Genomic DNA, 16,815 nt, shown 5'->3' with positions numbered 1-16,815 from the left:
CGCCCGCCGCTGTCTGACTCTCTCTCTCTCTAGGGTCAGGGGGCCCACGTTTACACACCTTGTCACGTTGCTGTATTTTATTTTTTTGCCCAGGCAATCTGGATATACATGAGGAACTTGAATGTCTGGTCGCACGGTTCCTTGGCGTGGAAGCAGCCATGATTTATGGAATGGGCTTTGCAACAAATTCGATGAACATCCCAGCACTGGCCGGAAAGGTGCGCACGGCGGGAGAGGTCACCGTGGCTTTGGGGCAAGCAGTTCCGTAGCGTCATTCTTCTTCTTTCTTTGTTTTTCTTTCTACTAGGGCTGTCTGATCCTAAGCGATGAGTTGAACCATGCTAGTCTGGTGCTGGGAGCCCGTCTGTCGGGGGCCACTATTCGCATCTTCAAGCACAATAGTAAGTGTATCAGACAATATTGGCTTTGTTAGAATCGGTGGAGTTTTATATGGGTCTTGGAGCACGGAGACTAGCAGCAGTGTTGTGGTGACATTTTTCCCTCGTGGGCCAAAATGTTCAGTCTCTCCACCGCCCGGTGCTTACGCCAGGAAACAAAAGGGGGGGGGGGGCAGGTACAACTCAAACAAGTGTATTTAAAGGCCTCTCGCCCTTCTTTCCCTCCGGCAGATATGCAGAGCCTGGAGAAGTTGTTGAGAGATGCCATTGTACATGGGCAGCCCCGTACGCACAGGCCGTGGAAGAAAATAATTATCCTGGTGGAAGGGATTTACAGGTGAGCAGAAGGGGGCTGGAGCCCTGTGGTCTACAGAGAGTTGGTGGGACAGTGTGGGTGTGAGGTGCGAGGCTGGTACAGGTGGAGAGTGTGTGGGATGAAACCTGATCGCCTCCTCCTGATTGCAGCATGGAGGGTTCCATTGTGCGTCTGCCTGAGGTCATTTCCCTGAAGAAGAAGTACAAGGCATATCTGTATTTGGATGAGGCTCACAGTATAGGTGCTTTGGGACCCAATGGGCGAGGGGTGGTCGACTATTTTGGTCTGGACTCCCGAGATGTGGACATCATGATGGGAACCTTCACCAAGAGTTTTGGTGGTGCTGGGGGCTACATTGGTGGCAGTAAGGTGAGTCCCTGGGTCACCCCATCGGCAACAGACGGCATGGGTTACCCATAGTGTGTATTGGGGAGCAGGTAGATGTATACCATGTAATATGTAAAGTTCTTTGTAGAAAGACCTGTATGAAACACGAGTCTGCATCTCCCAGTGTTACCGGGTTCTAAATAACACATCCCAAAGCAGTGATGTTATGTAAATGGGATGGGGAGGGGGGGGGTAAATGGAACAGCAGCTGTTACTTCCAGATTACACCCTGCTCATTTATCTTTGCCAGATCCTCATTGATTACCTGCGCAAGCACTCTCACAGTACCGCCTACGCTACCTCCATGTCTCCTCCTGTGGCGGAGCAGATCATCACTACTATGAAGTGCATTATGGGAGAAGACGGCACTACACTCGGTGAGTGGCACTGTCTCCTCTCTGTACCACGTGGTACCCGGTGGCTATACCTCTGCTTGGGTCACACTGGCACTAATCCCAGTGATACTGGGTCCAACCTTTCCTAATCCTCTAAGTGGAGCTGGTCTCTAAAGGTTACGAACGGTCTATAGAGGTAAAACAGAGGATGATGACACAGTCTAAGCCAGTAGCTGTCCAGGGAAGTGGGTACTGTTGGCTACGGAATACAGTTATACATGTGTATATACATGTTGTGTATAATTTAGAAAATTTGCAATAGCTGTAATGCAAATATAAACTGATGCGTTTCTCCCTTATTTGCTGATCCATTTTTACATTTGTCATATACAACAGAAGGAATTATCACAGCACCTGCACTTCCTATGTGGCCACTAGGCGGCGGTGTTGAGTCATGTTACGGGACCTGTCTGGCACAGGGGGCAGTGATATTTATACGTGTGTTTGTGTGTGTACAGGAGTGCAGAATCTCTCTGTATGAGGGGTCTGGTGTCTCTGTAACATACACATATATATATATACTGTACCCACTGCATGTAATCAGTGGGTCAGTATAATGTCTCCCAGCGTAGGGATGGGTCACAGTGTCCCGTCTGATGTTTAGCTGCAAATAATAAATTCGGTGATTCATCATTAATCATTAGGGTCTATAGGCATCAGAACAATGTCAGCATAAATGTGTGTAAGAAATGAAACATGAATAAAATAATGTCATTTTCTATGCACGTATAATATTCAGCAGCAGAAGCCGGGCCATCTGCCAGTGACCATGCGGTAACTGTGTAGGTAACCGGTCCCCCTGTAGGATGGATTTCAGCAGGAACTGACACTTTGGGCTAAATTTATTAAGGTGGGAGTTTTTTTTTTTTTTTTAACAGTTGCTGTTGCCTATAGCAACCAATCAGATTCTACTTAACATTTATCTAGCTGCTTCTAGAAGATAATAGATAGAATCCGATTGGTTGCTAAGGGCAACATCACCAGTTCTAAAAACAAACTCCCACCTAATAAAATGTACCCTTTTGATTTAACATGTCTTGCATGTAGGTTTCCCAGGATATCCGCCTCTTCTGGCTGATCGTGTATGTACAGAGGCCCAGGGCCTTGTGTAATAGCCTGGGAGGTTAGGAATGGGCGCGATTACAGCAGCTCTGCCCGTATTTTTAAATCGACCATAATTTTAAAAGGCAAAACCAAACTGGCTTTAAAAATACGGGTAGACTCGTCCGGAATGGGGCCCAGCCCGCATCTCACAGGGCATTAGATTATATGTAAGGTAGTACTTCCTGTCTGCTGCGCAGTGTGTGGGTGGTCACACACTCCGCCATTGTGCGCCATTGATGATTACAGTGTAGAGCATCCTCCGATATCGCCATACTTATTATTTTATCTGCTAAGCTTAGATGACAAAGTGCAGCGTAGAAAGTGTCAGGAGAAGGAAGCCCATAGTTCAGATAGGGTACAGCAGAGGGTGAAAATGCCTTTTGCCGCCTTCTGGTGATATTTGGCTGGTTAGAGATGGAGCGCCGAGGATGCATTTTGTCACCATCAAAAAGGATTGTTTATATGTTAAGTAATTCATGTGATGGTTACACTTATTGAGGCAGCCATACTGTGGGTGGAGGTAATGCTTCCTAGGATACAGGGGGTCATTCCGAGTTGTTCGCTCGTTGCCGATTTTCGCAACGGAGTGATTAAGGAGAAAATGCGCATGGTACGCAGTGCGCATGCGCTAAGTATTTTAGCACAAAACTTAGTAGATTTACTCACGTTCGAACTAAGAATTTCCATCGTTTAAGTGATCGGAGTGTGATTGACAAGAAGTGGGTGTTTCTGGGCAGAAACTGACCGTTTTCTGGGAGTGTGCCGAAAAACGCAGGCGTGCCAAGATAAAACTCAGGAGTGTCTGGAGAAACGGGGGAGTGGCTGGCCAAACGCAGGGCGTGTTTGTGACGTCAAACCAGGAACGAAACAGGCTGAGCTGATCGCAGTGTAGGAGTAAGTCTCGAGCTACTCAGAAACTGCTAAGAATTTTCTATTCGCAATTCTGCTAATCTTTAGTTCGCAATTCTGCTAAGCTAAGATACACTCCCAGAGGGCGGCGGCCTAGCGTGTGCAATGCTGCTAAAATCTGCTAGCGAGCGAACAACTCGGAATGACCCCCACAGTGCCTCATCACCCTGAATCCTGGAAAAGTGATTTGCTGCTTTCGCCATTATGTCCGTTGCTCCTGGTTATGTGATTGGCTCCTCTCTGTGATGTCACATTCTCCTGGTTAAATGTTTGGCTCCTCTGATTAAGCGAATGGCTCCCCTCTTTGATGTAATTTGCTCATGGTTACGTTATTGGCTCCTCTCTGTGATGTCACTTGCTCCTGGTTATGTGATTGGCTCCTCTGATTAAGTGATTGGCTTCTCTCTGTGACGTCACTTGCTCCTGGTTGTGTGATTGGCTCCTCTCTGTGATGCCACTTGCTCCTGGTTACGTGATTGGCTCCTGTGATGTCACTTGCTCCTAGTCACGTGATTGGCTCCTCTCTGTTACCGGCTCTCTGTTATGCGATTCCCTGGAGCATACATAACGTGCTTCCTGCACTGTGCAGATGCTGAGAGCTTTTTATGTGTGTTGGTGTTTTGTTACACTAGGTGGCGCTATTATGATAGAACCCTGGGGCTAATTCATGAACATTGCTGAAAGCTCAGAGATTTGTTCCCTTGTATAAATGTGACTCTGGCCATATTGGATGAGCTCTGTCTGTGTCTGTCATTATTTATAAGACTTTGTGATGCTCTTGGGCCCCAATCACAGTGATATTGCAGTGTGTGCACCAGTATATACACTCCCGGCTTCTGTTTAGCGCCTGTAATGGCGTTTGTACTGTTCTGTACGGCTTGGTTGGGTTTCAGCCAGACATCCAGTCTCTTATAGAATTGGCCTTTGCTGACCCCCTATCCCACTGGGAGCAGCTCCTGATATTAGGACAAACACAGATCTCTCTCTGGGAACTACGGGAGGATCCACTTACACTTCTGAGAGTCCTGGATAGAGCGTGAAATCTAGCCAAGATCTAACCGACCCTCCTGTATACTATTGTATGTGTGGGTTTATTTATACAGTGCACCTAGCACCTTACATGAGCAAACAGTATACAGATAATGAGGGAGTCACAAAGGGCTTTTTGTCTCAAGGCTGGCTCCTGTCTCTGGAGTCTGGTTTCTGTCCATGCAGCAGTTTGTCTGTCTCATTCATGTCTAGCCCCAAGAGCTTACCGTCTAACTGCTCTATATCTGAAAACCGTTCCTCTTCTGCCTAGCTGTGGGGACAGATTACAGCCACATGGCCTCTGCGGCTCTGGGGCCAGCGGCACGCCATACTCCATGTGACTGCGTACTCTGCAGATAAGGACAATTTGTACAGGTGTGCTGCTTAGTGACCACCTGCATATTTCCTTGCCCTGCCCTCGGACTTGTTAGCCATTAACCCTTTGTCTCTTGATCTGAAGGGACGGTTGAGAAATCAACAATCATCCCTACCCCACAAGCTCGCTTCCTATGTGTCATACTTGACTCAGATCTGTCCTTTGCTCCCCACATTCAATCTGTCTCAAAATCATGTTACATACATCTAAAAAACATATCTATAATACGACCATACCTTACACAAGTCATTGCTAAAACTCAAATCCACGCTCTCATCATCTCCCGCACTGATTATTCCAATAGTCTTCTTACTGGTCTTACCAAAAAGACTCCCCACTACAATCCATTCTGAATGCAGCTGCGAGGCTAATCTTCCTCGCTAGACGTTCATCGTCTGCAGATCCACTCTGTCAGTCCCTCCATTGGTTACCTGTATTCTACCGTATTCAATGTAAAACACTTTTACTCACACACAAGGTCATTAACCATACTACACCAATGTACATCTCTTCACTCATCCCAAAATATCTCCCTACCCGACCTCTCCGCTCTGCACAAGATCTATGTCTCTCATCCACACTCATTACTCGCTCTCATGCACAATTGCAGGACTTTCTTTAGGGCTGCACCCACTCTGTGGAATGCCCTACCACGCACAAGAAGATTCTAGTCTCCAAACTTTTAAACGTTCCCTGAAAACTCACCTCTTCAGGCTAGCTTATCACATTCCAGAACCGCTCACTCAGCCTTCATAAGCTTTCCTATCTGATTATATCCCCACTGTACAGTCCGCACATATCCTCCACATATTTTCTCTTTCTTCACTTTCCCTTCTTTCTGACCCTGGTTCATCATTGCTGTGATGTGATATCATGCAACCCACCTAGAACCTTTGCAATCCAGTGGACAAATATGCAATAGTGCCTTTCCTTGTGTATCAATATCCCTATAGATTATAAGCTTGCTAGCAGGGCCTTCCTACCTCTGACTGTTTGTTTATTACCCAGTTTTGTTTTATCATTGTGTCCAATTGTAAAGCGCAACGGAATTTGCTGCACTATAAAAGAAACTGTTAATAAATAAATGTTGGCTGGAGAAATGTGCTGCATCCCGCTATTAGTATGGACTGCGCCCTGCGATACGCACACTGCAGGCCCTGCGTTGGATATTATTTGGGGAGCAGTTTTTTCTCTGCGCTCCTCCGCAGCGGCATCTCCATATTCGTATTCTGCAAAAATGATTTTTTGCGTACACAAGGCCAGCAAATGTTCCCCTGCCAGGAACATTCTAGGCCTCCCGGAGGTGTGAACCAATAAAAGTAGCTAATGGTCTATCCTCAGGGGGGCTGGATGCTTTTATATACCCCGAACATTTCACTTCTGGGGATCTGACACTTCTTTAGTGGGGTCTGTACTTTCTAACAGTCCAGATTGTTTCCTCCTGATCCTAATACACTGGGCATGAGCAGGATATATAATTGCATGCATGGGTAAATGATTTATAAGAGGTCATACACACTGCATTTGTTCTGTGGTAGTGTAGTATAGTGTGAGCTCATAATCCCGTACACACGGAGCTTCCGACGTGCGTTATCTTTTTGTCCGTGTCTGCGTTCCCTGACGGGTTAACACGTACTAGAATGACGCTCTTCAGTACCTCATTGGGTATGCCGGTATCCACATTCATAATGTGGCACCAGTGTACAGACACGGTTAATGTGCAGGTTAAAGCATTTTACTAGTGTCTCCAGAATAACTGCAGCCATGCTCCTTTTACCAGCAAGACCAGTGTCGGACTGGGGCATGTAGGGCCCACCGGGGGAATTCAGTGGTAGGGGGCCATGTTTAGGGGTGTGGCCAGTCTCTAGAGGGGGTGTGCCCAGCCACCACATTGGTTTGCCTAACCATTTTGCATGTGTTGGTCCCCTAGATAAGTATATACAGTAAATACTGTAGTGCATGCAAGATACTGTACTAGATTAGTAACAGCACAGCTTGGAACCTGATCCCTAGAGGATCGGGTGGGCCCACCGGTGGTTTCCTCTGTACCCCTGTGGGCCAGTCCAACCCTGAGCAAGACCTAGGTATACTGCCAGCACTGCTCAAATGCTTTTAGCTGCATTTTACCTGCGTCGGTATACTGGTGTCAATCACTGAGTCAGTGTATACTGGTGCCGATCTCCTGCTTGTCGACCTTTTATGAATTTCGGACAAGCCTATCTCATTGCGTACATAGCATGCTCCAAAGCCTCGAGTCCAGGGCAGCTAGTGGTGGTGTTATTGTTCAGTGAGTCCTTCTATACTAGATACCTGATATCACAGGGCCTAGTCTAAGGCTGAATGATTTACACTCCATAGATAAACACTCCCCAGAGAGCGGACTCTGCTCAGCCGGGGATTCTAAACATTGTCCAGGATCAAAGGGGAAAGTGGATACTTAGAGGGGCCGCTCAGCAGCATCTGCATGAGGAGGAGGGAGGAGGAGGCCACCGCTTGTCCCACATCAAGAGCCTGGGTCACTTAGAGGCGTTTAACCCTTTCCTTGTCCCAAATGGACAGGAGCTTAGACACGAATGGGATCCTTTGCTGCAGTGATATGAGACGGAGAGGCTGACACTCCTTTCCTGATGTTGTATAGGCCTCATAGAAACACTTCTCAAGAGTACGCTGCAACTTACTGTACACGGGCTGTATATGTGAATGCTTTCATGTGCGCTATAGTTCCAGAATTGTCCTGATGAAGTTCTGCTCTGTTTAGAATGAGGCCCTTTCTGTCTTAAATCTGTTAATCATTATTACAGCAGGATGTGGAACTGTTTTATAGAGGCAGAGGAAAGCTATAGGAGAGCTGCTAGAGAAGTTTCCCTCATGCCGGAGCTGCTATCGAGGGACGCACAGCCCGTCATGCCAAAGGCTGGCAACTGGCCCCTCTGGACGCGCCAGTCATTGTGTAGTGACAGGAGGGGGTGCTCTCTGATGGGAGAAATTATCCCTGCCCCCCCCTCTTTACATCCTCTGATAATTGCCACAGGGCAGACGGATGGGGCCTCTTCATGCAATTACAGTCCTGCAAGATCACAGGATAGAAAAAAAAAATTGGTTCCAGATTGTGAGGGGCCAGGAAAAGAGAAGCGGTTTTGGCAGGAGAGAGACGGTGTGACCCCACGAGACTGACGGGAAGCAGGAGGACCTGGGTGTCTCTTGCGGCAGCTCTCTATCCTCACAAAGAGCGCACTGTCCCTCTCTCTCATCTCCTGCAGGTGTTCTATGTTTCCTCGAGGCGCTTGTGGCTTATCATAGCATATAGTGCTATTGGGGAGAACATCGGGTCTAGTAAATCTAGCCAAGCTCAGCCCTAGCTACGTGGTAATATGTATGATTTACTGACTTATTCATATAGCGTCGGCATAATCCATTGCACGGAAATGAGACTGGGTAATGGCCGACATAGAGGTGAGAGGGCCCTGCTCGCAGTCTTACTCTATAGGGAAACAGGCGTTTAATAGAAATGCGCTATATAGAAGGAGGATGATGTATCCGATATAATAGAGATTCCCTCAAGAGCAGGGGTGAGGAACCTGCGGTCCTCCAGCTGTTGTTGAACTACACATCCCAGCATGCCCTGCAACAGTTTTAGTATGGACAAATAGCAAAACTGTAGCAGGGCATGCTGGTATGTGTAGTTCAACAACAGCTGGAGGGCCGACTGTTCCCCATCCCTGCTCTAGAGCAGTGGTTCTCTACTTCGGAACCTCAAGTACCCCCAACAGTTCATGTTTTCCAGGTCTCACAGGATTGCAAGTGAAATAATTTGCTCCACCTGTGGGTCTTTGATGATGTGTCAGCGAGTAATGAATACACCTGTTCAACTGCTAGATGACCTGGAAAACAGGAACTGTTGGGGGTACCTGAGGACCACTGGTCTAGAGGGTGATTTAGGAATCGGACATCCGGTCACTCAGCAGCGAGGCGAGTGTAGGGAATCACAGAAACGAGGACTCTGGAGGTTGGGAATGTAAATGCTTTGATGAATATCCAGTCCATGGTTTGTGCATTGTGCTGGGTGTTTTCAGACGTGCACAGGTAATAAGCCCTGAAACGATACTGCTGATCTCATTTGGGTATATTGGGATGGAAGTGATGCGAGGTTACTGGATCCTTGGGCTCCTTTAAGAGAGAGCTGAGAGAGTGACATTTCCTCTCGCTGGCAGCGGATGTGTAATCTGCATTAACCTTTTCTGTTCCGTGTCCTGTGAAGTCTGGAATTAGTGGTGCTCTGACGCCTGTGAGGATTCAGCCCCCCCTCCTGTGTTCCTCCAGAGCCAGTGGGATACCGGGCGGGCGGCTGCTGCAGTTGTTTGCAGGTCGCAGCTTATGGCGTTATACAGCGGTTCCTCTGATCACATAAACATGGAGAGAGACTTGACGTCGCTCTAATCCCTCTCATCCTGTGTGTCCATTCGGTTATTGAGAAATTATGCAATGGAAAAAGATAGTGTCCCTTGTAGCAACCAGTTGCACTGAATGAGAGAAATGTACAGACATTTGTAGAAGTGTTCCTTATTCCTGCTCGGTGTGATGTGACAGGTTCACTATCGCACCAGACTTGTGTCAGTTGCACAATCCGCTCAGTTACAGTAATGCGGAAGGTCGTTCCTGGTAACCGGCTGTCACTACATTATTACATTATAATATGATGGCAGAATAATGGAGGGGCACGTGCCTTGCAGGCAGCTAGCGGTATCCGGACTGGCTGTATGTAGGATCAGTGGATCAGTATAATGGGGGGGTGCATTAGATTATGTGGAGGTATATACCCCCCTCGGTAACTCCGAGCTGCTGCCTCTCTCCTCTCTATATTGATTATGTACTTTGGGGAACAGGCATTGATGTGAAATGTGTCCCCTTTATACGATTGAAAACGAGGCTCCAGCAGCCGTATTGGCTGAGCCCGTGTGTCCAGCCGTCTACATGTAGTCTGCAGGTTCGGTGGGTCGCAGGTGGAATTCCTGGTCTGCTTGGTTGGTAAATGGCTGCAAACTCCATTGTCCTACTAAGCCCTGTACAGAAGTCTGCCTGTGCCCGCTGTGAGGTGCCACACGAGGTCATCTCTACACGCGGCTTGTCCTTCCTGTAGGGGTGGCGCGGTGACGCAGATGCGAGTGACCTGTGATCTCACTAATTGGATTACCAATTCCTCGCTGGAAGTCTGGTGGGAAAGTTTAGCTTGTCTGTGCTATCTGTAAGTTCAAGAATCTGTTTCCAACTCTTACCTGGCTCTGAATCCACATTTGGCCTGAGACCGCTCCGTTAAATCCTTTCCCGTGGCCACTGAAGTCTCTACGTGTACTATGGTCCATTCCTTCACTTAGATTGTGTCACCATTAGAATATTAGTAGAAACAAAACACAACAGAAGTTTAGGCAGCAAAGTCATAGACTTTCCCTCTAGAACAAACTAGTAAAGTTCTCCATGGTGCAGATTGATGGCTGTGACTTATACATTGACTTTCTACCTCTTACTTCTTTCGCAGGACGGGAGCGCGTGGAGCAGCTGGCCGAGAATACCCGCTATTTCAGACGTCGGCTTACAGAGATGGGATTCATCATATACGGAAATAGCGACTCTCCCGTGGTTCCATTGATGCTCTACATGCCGGCAAAGATTGGGTGAGTAACTGGCTGTGCCGATTAGTACAGGGAGAGTATGAGACCAAAAAGGATTTAGGCCCAGATTTATCAAGCCTTGGAGAGTGGTGATAAAGTACTATCCAATCGGCTCCCAACTGTCATTTTTTCAAACCCAGCCTGTAACATGGCAGCTAGGAGCTGATTGACTGTTACTTTATCACCGTTCAATTTATCACTCTCCAAGGCTTGATAAATCTTGGCCTCAGAATGAAATAACTGGTCTTGCTGGTTCCGGAGTGTAGCGGTAGCACGGACACTTTAATCCTTCTCGCGGTCTTACCTGTTAGACTGGTGCAGGTGGATGTGACCCATGTGCCGTGTCTACTGGGATTCTGTGCTGCGATATTAACTGATGGAATTGCCCTGACAATGGTGGTAATTGGGGTAGATATAAGAGGACACTTAATACCCACTACTCCACTTGCATCATCAGCTGCCAGGTGCAGTAATATTGGCATTCACTGGCGCTTGCGTCACCGTGGCTTTGTGGATGCTCCGCTATAATGTACAGCAACGAGCAGCTCACAAGAGGCCATGAGATCGGTAACTGCTGTGAAAGGATATAGAGGAAAGAAGATGCCTGGGGGAGGGGAACACGTATGAGTAACACGGTGGCTGGTCCTCTGTAATTACTGGGAAATGATAGACGTGTGCCCTGAGCCAGGTGTACGCATAGTTCTTACATGACACGATAAGCCCCCGGCTACCGGAACAATGTTTATCCGACTCCAGTCTGGTTCTGAGCTGCCGGACAGAATGCATGTGATGCTCCTACACCACCCTGCAGGGACGGATCTAGACTTTTCTTTAGGGGGGGCGGTTTACTGTTTAATCTTGACTCCTCCTTCTACAGTCCCAACTCCTCCCATCTGCAATCCTAACTCCTCCTCTCAATTCTGACTGAACTTTTTGAGTGAGACTGAGATAGAGCTTTGTGGTTGTTCTATGTACATGTGACTGTTCTGTGGGGTAATTGTATTTATCAGCCCTAGTACCCACACACCAGCAAGTGAGGGGCAAATGCTCTGTAACCCTTGCTCTCCTGGCTCCTCTGTGCTGCTGTAGTATAAACTGCAGCACATAGTTCTGCCTCAGGCTCTCCGCGGAGAGCTCTCTCCTGCTCAAAAGTGGGCGTGGCTATGACTGTTAGGGGGGGGGGGGGGCGGTCACCCTCTTCGCCCCCCCCTAGATCCGGCCCTGCCACCCTGGTCTGTAGGGTAACCCCTCCCGTCTTCTCCACAGGGCCTTCGGGCGAGAGATGCTGAAGAGGAACATCGGGGTGGTAGTGGTGGGGTTTCCTGCCACCCCAATCATTGAGTCTAGAGCCCGGTTTTGTGTGTCTGCTGCACACACTAAGGAAATGTTGGACCAGGTGAGTGCCGAGGGAGCTGTAAATCCTAATTATTGCCCCACTGGTGCCTGGGTCAGGGTTAGGTGTTGCCTATACTAAGTTCTTTATCTCACGGGGGAGATTTATTACAGATTTCAGAGTGATAAAGTGGAGAGAGATAAACTACAAACCAATCAGCATGTGTCATTTTTCAAACAGTCTGTAACATAGCAATTAGGAGCTGATTGACTCTCTCAAAGCTTTGATAAATCTCCCCCATATGCTGAAAACCAGATTTCCACTGCCTTGCGGTATTCTGGACCTATACACTGATGCACAACAGAGCTACTCCTGTACGGGAGAATACTCCCATTATGATGGGAAACTTTTTTTTTTTTCTTTTTTTTTTATTCATTTGCTAATTTTACTTTTATTCTCTGCTGAGCTGGTTATTTCCTTTTCTTTTATATCCGCCCACACCCACCTCCTTTTTCTCCCACACTCACTGTAAAGTATCCATACCCATCGCACCTCTACCTTCCATATCTTTTCTCCCATAATGCTTTTCTCCTGTCCCCAATGCTTGCTCTGCTATCCCGTCCTTCACGGTTTCCTGCTTCCCCATATCCCCTCTGCTTTTTGCTGACCCACTACCTTGTCTATTGATTGAAGCCTGGGATCATTTATTCCACCTATGCCTGTTCCCTTGGATCCACTCTGAGTGGGCACTAACCACCCCGTGCTTTCCCCAACAGGCGCTGAGTAAGATCAGTGAGGTCGGAGATCTGTTACAGCTGAAATATTCCCGCCATCATTTTGTGCCGCTGCTGGACCGCCCATTTGATGAGACGACGTACGAGGAGACTGAAGACTGATGCCACCCCTGCCCAGAACCGTGGGACATACCGTGCCATGAGAGATCAGCTGGCGCTGTGTTATACTACCCCCTCTCCTCACCCAATCCTCATTTTCATTGTTGGGATGGTGGAGAGAAGGTGCTATTTTTATAATGGCATATATATTATATATAATGTACATTATATATAATATTATGTATAGTTTTTTTTTTTTTCCTTCATTTTATGTATTATTTATTCAGGATGGGACCGGTGAAGACTTTTCCAAATCTGAGGCCCCCCCTACACTCCTCAATAGGATCTGTTCAGACTCCTTTGGTGGAGACCATGTTTCTGGGCAGCTAGTCACATAATTTATAAGTCTTTTAAATCTTTTATATCATTGCCCGCTGGTGCCAGAGCAGAAGTCTATCATAAATTGTTTTATGTCTCCGCCTGGGAACCATAAATCTGGCTAGCAGGCGACAAATGCTGGGGTCTGATTGGTGCGGCCAGCGGAGGACAAGGTTGGCTGAGGTGCATTGTATTTCATTCCTCATGTGACTGCGCCAGCTGTAAGCTCTCCGCCACAGGGCTGCAGGTGTTGGGGTCTTTCTTACTCTCTAGAACATCTGGCGGACATCAGACGGGCTGGTCCGGTATTGGTGAAGTCATGTCCTTAGGTCAAATACTGGTTTTGTGATCTACAGACTGAGAATTTTTGTTCCCCATCCATTATATTGTTACTAAATTCCACTGTGCCCCTCTGACTACAACATATCACAGGTTCACCATTAACAAAGCTCTCATTTCTTCTTATTTGGTGGATTTATTTTCTATACAAGGACATAAACGATGGGACCCATCGTCCAGAGATGTCTAACGTCACATTCCTCCTGTGAATACTTGCTGGGCCGGGCCCCTGAGTCTGCTACAGGGCCCCCGGCATCACTCCTGAAATGGCCTTAAAATGTGATTCTTTTTGGTATGAAGTGTGGAATATACTGAGCCGAAAGAATACAGACTATCCAGACGCACGAGTCTTATTCACAGTATTTGTACAGATTGCCCGATATTTAACTCTCTCAAATCACATATCTGCTTTATGGTGGGAAGAGGAGGTTGTCTGCTACTAACAAATAAAATACATTTATTTTCACTGTGCTGCCTCATCTTTTATTGGTTGTATTATGTTTATCGTAAGCTGGGTACACACTGGGCGATATGTCATCCGTTCCGGCAGGAGGGGCCGACATATCAGGCACGTCGTCTGCTGTGTACCGGAAATCGTGTGCTCCCGCACCTCCGACGGGACAATCTTGGCATGACCAAATGCAGGGGAATGCACCTGTGAACGATATACTGTTGTGCGATATATCGTTCAGTGTGTACGGCATGGGTGATTATATAGTTATATTGGTCAACCGGGGAGACTCGGGCGGTATTCAAATGATATATCACGCCCAATTTCCTTTCTAAAGTGAGCCCCGTTATCGCACGTATTGCGCTCAAGTAATCCGGTTTAGCTGCGTAAAGGGTTGGGGGCCCTTGCTACCCCGAGGCTGAAATGATTATACCACGCCCATCAGCAGAAACAGAACGGGTGTGGAAGCGGGTGAAAAGAATTGAATACCGCCCATACAGATGGGTCCATGTTTATCTTGACCTTTAATAGGATTAACTGAGACTGGGCAGTCGGTCTTAATCCCCTGCTGTATTGTTCTCTGTATTGTATTGCAGCTGAGAACAATAGATGAAGGGTTTGTTAATAAACCATGGTGTGCCTAGGCGCAGCAAACTAGGCAAGATAACTGTGGACCCATCTGTAGTTTAGTGTGTACTCTGCTTTAGGAAATGATAAGGAGGTAATGTCTGGAACACCGGCTAATCGCCACATACTTGGTCAAGATAGGTGAATAGAAGCAGTCACTTAGTCATACATTCATGTGTCCGCCTTCATAACGCTCAGCTTTACCTGCGCACTAATAGTAGTCTGCACTTATATATAGCAAATTGTTCCCCAAAAACAAAGTAAAAGCTCCTGCAGGCTTTACAGCAAAGTGTCCCCTTGTGTAGACGCAGGTGATGTTACATGGGGGAAGGGGGGGGGGGGATTTGGGTAATGCCAATACACTATTAGGCAGCAGACCATCTCCATCCCAGCAATAACCTCTACTTCTCCTCTCCTGCACAGTACTTATAGCACTGACAATATATCTTTCTCCTAGTGCTGTCAATCCGAATATATTCCTCTTCTTGTATGGGAACGTCCTCTGATTTACAGGCACTAGGCATGCATTTGGCTCATAAGCAGTTACTGTACTCAACTAAGTGTTACTCGGAGCTGCTTCTCGCTCTGTAGCTTTCCTCTTAGGGCTTTATATAAAAGTATGCTGCTCTTATTATTTCTCTATCGTCCTAAGTGGATGCTGGGGTTCCTGAAAGGACCATGGGGAATAGCGGCTCCGCAGGAGACAGGGCACAAAAAAGTAAAGCTTTACTAGGTCAGGTGGTGTGCACTGGCTCCTCCCCCTATGACCCTCCTCCAGACTCCAGTTAGATTTTGTGCCCGAACGAGAAGGGTGCAATCTAGGTGGCTCTCCTAAAGAGCTGCTTAGAGAAAGTTTAGTTTAGGTTTTTTTCTTTACAGTGAGTCCTGCTGGCAACAGGATCACTGCAACGTGGGACTTAGGGGGAAAGTAGTAAACTCACCTGCATGCAGAGTGGATTTGCTGCTTGGCTACTGGACACCATTAGCTCCAGAGGGATCGAACACAGGCCCAGCCGTGGAGTCCGGTCCCGGAGCCGCGCCGCCGACCCCCTTGCAGATGCTGAAGCGTGAAGAGGTCCGGAAACCGGCGGCTGAAGACTCCTCAGTCTTCATAAGGTAGCGCACAGCACTGCAGCTGTGCGCCATTTTCCTCTCAGCACACTTCACTGGGCAGTCACTGAGGGTGCAGAGCGCTGGGGGGGGGCGCTCTGAGAGGCAAATATAAACCTTATACAAGGCTAAAAATACCTCACATATAGCCCATAGGGGCTATATGGAGATATTTAACCCCTGCCTGACTGGAAAAATAGCGGGAGAAGAACCCGCCGAAAAAGGGGCGGGGCCTATCTCCTCAGCACACGGCGCCATTTTCTGTCACAGCTCCGCTGGTCAGAACGGCTCCCAGGTCTCTCCCCTGCACTGCACTACAGAAACAGGGTAAAACAGAGAGGGGGGGCACATTAATGGCTATATATATATATATTAAAGCAGCTATAAGGGAGCACTTAATATAAGGATATCCCTTGTATATATAGCGCTTTGTGGTGTGTGCTGGCAGACTCTCCCTCTGTCTCCCCAAAAGGGCTAGTGGGTCCTGTCTTCATTAGAGCATTCCCTGTGAGTTTGCGGTGTGTGTCGGTACGTGGTGTCGACATGTATGAGGACGATATTGGTGTGGAGGCGGAGCAATTGCCAAATATGCAGATGTCACCCCCCAGGGGGTCGACACCAGAATGGATGCCTTTATTTGTGGAATTACGTGATGGTTTATCTTCCCTTAAACAGTCAGTTGAGGACATGAGGCGGCCGGACAATCAATTAATGCCTGTCCAGGCGCCTCAAACACCGTCAGGGGCTGTAAAACGCCCTTTGCCTCAGTCGGTCGACACAGACCCAGACACGGGCACTGATTCCAGTGACGACGGTAGAAATTCAAACGTATTTTCCAGTAGGGCCACACGTTATATGATTTTGGCAATGAAGGAGACGTTACATTTAGCTGATACTACAGATACCGTAAAACAGGGTATTATGTATGGTGTGAAAAAACTACAAACAGTTTTTCCTGAATCAGAAGAATTAAATGACGTGTGTGATGAAGCGTGGGTTGCTCCTGATAAAAAGTTGATAATTTCAAAAAAGTTATTGGCATTATACCCTTTCCCGCCAGAGGTTAGGGCGCGCTGGGAAACACCCCCTAAGGTGGACAAGGCGCTCACACGCTTATCCAAACAAGTGGCGTTACCCTCTCCTGAGACGGCCGCACTTAAGGAT

The 16,815-nt window shown here is 47.6% G+C and overlaps 1 protein-coding gene across 1 annotated transcript in view; it reads left to right on the top strand.

Moving 5' to 3' along the window:
- Window positions 1-13,929, top strand: part of SPTLC2 (serine palmitoyltransferase long chain base subunit 2) — a 60,773-nt gene extending 46,844 nt beyond the window's left edge. Inside the window, exons 5-12 of the mRNA XM_063948208.1 lie at window positions 94-218; window positions 308-401; window positions 630-735; window positions 864-1,083; window positions 1,352-1,478; window positions 10,448-10,583; window positions 11,847-11,976; window positions 12,690-13,929. Coding sequence (XP_063804278.1) covers window positions 94-218; window positions 308-401; window positions 630-735; window positions 864-1,083; window positions 1,352-1,478; window positions 10,448-10,583; window positions 11,847-11,976; window positions 12,690-12,809 — 1,058 coding nt within the window. The 3' untranslated portion in view covers window positions 12,810-13,929. The remainder of the gene's footprint in view (window positions 1-93; window positions 219-307; window positions 402-629; window positions 736-863; window positions 1,084-1,351; window positions 1,479-10,447; window positions 10,584-11,846; window positions 11,977-12,689) is intronic.
- The last annotated feature ends 2,886 nt before the right edge of the window (window positions 13,930-16,815 follow it).

This window comes from Pseudophryne corroboree, chromosome 12 (genome assembly GCF_028390025.1).
Source record: "Pseudophryne corroboree isolate aPseCor3 chromosome 12, aPseCor3.hap2, whole genome shotgun sequence".
Lineage (NCBI taxonomy): Eukaryota > Metazoa > Chordata > Amphibia > Anura > Myobatrachidae > Pseudophryne > Pseudophryne corroboree.
The sequence above is the reverse complement of the archived record's forward strand: the minus strand, read 5'-3'. Positions and strand labels throughout refer to the sequence as shown.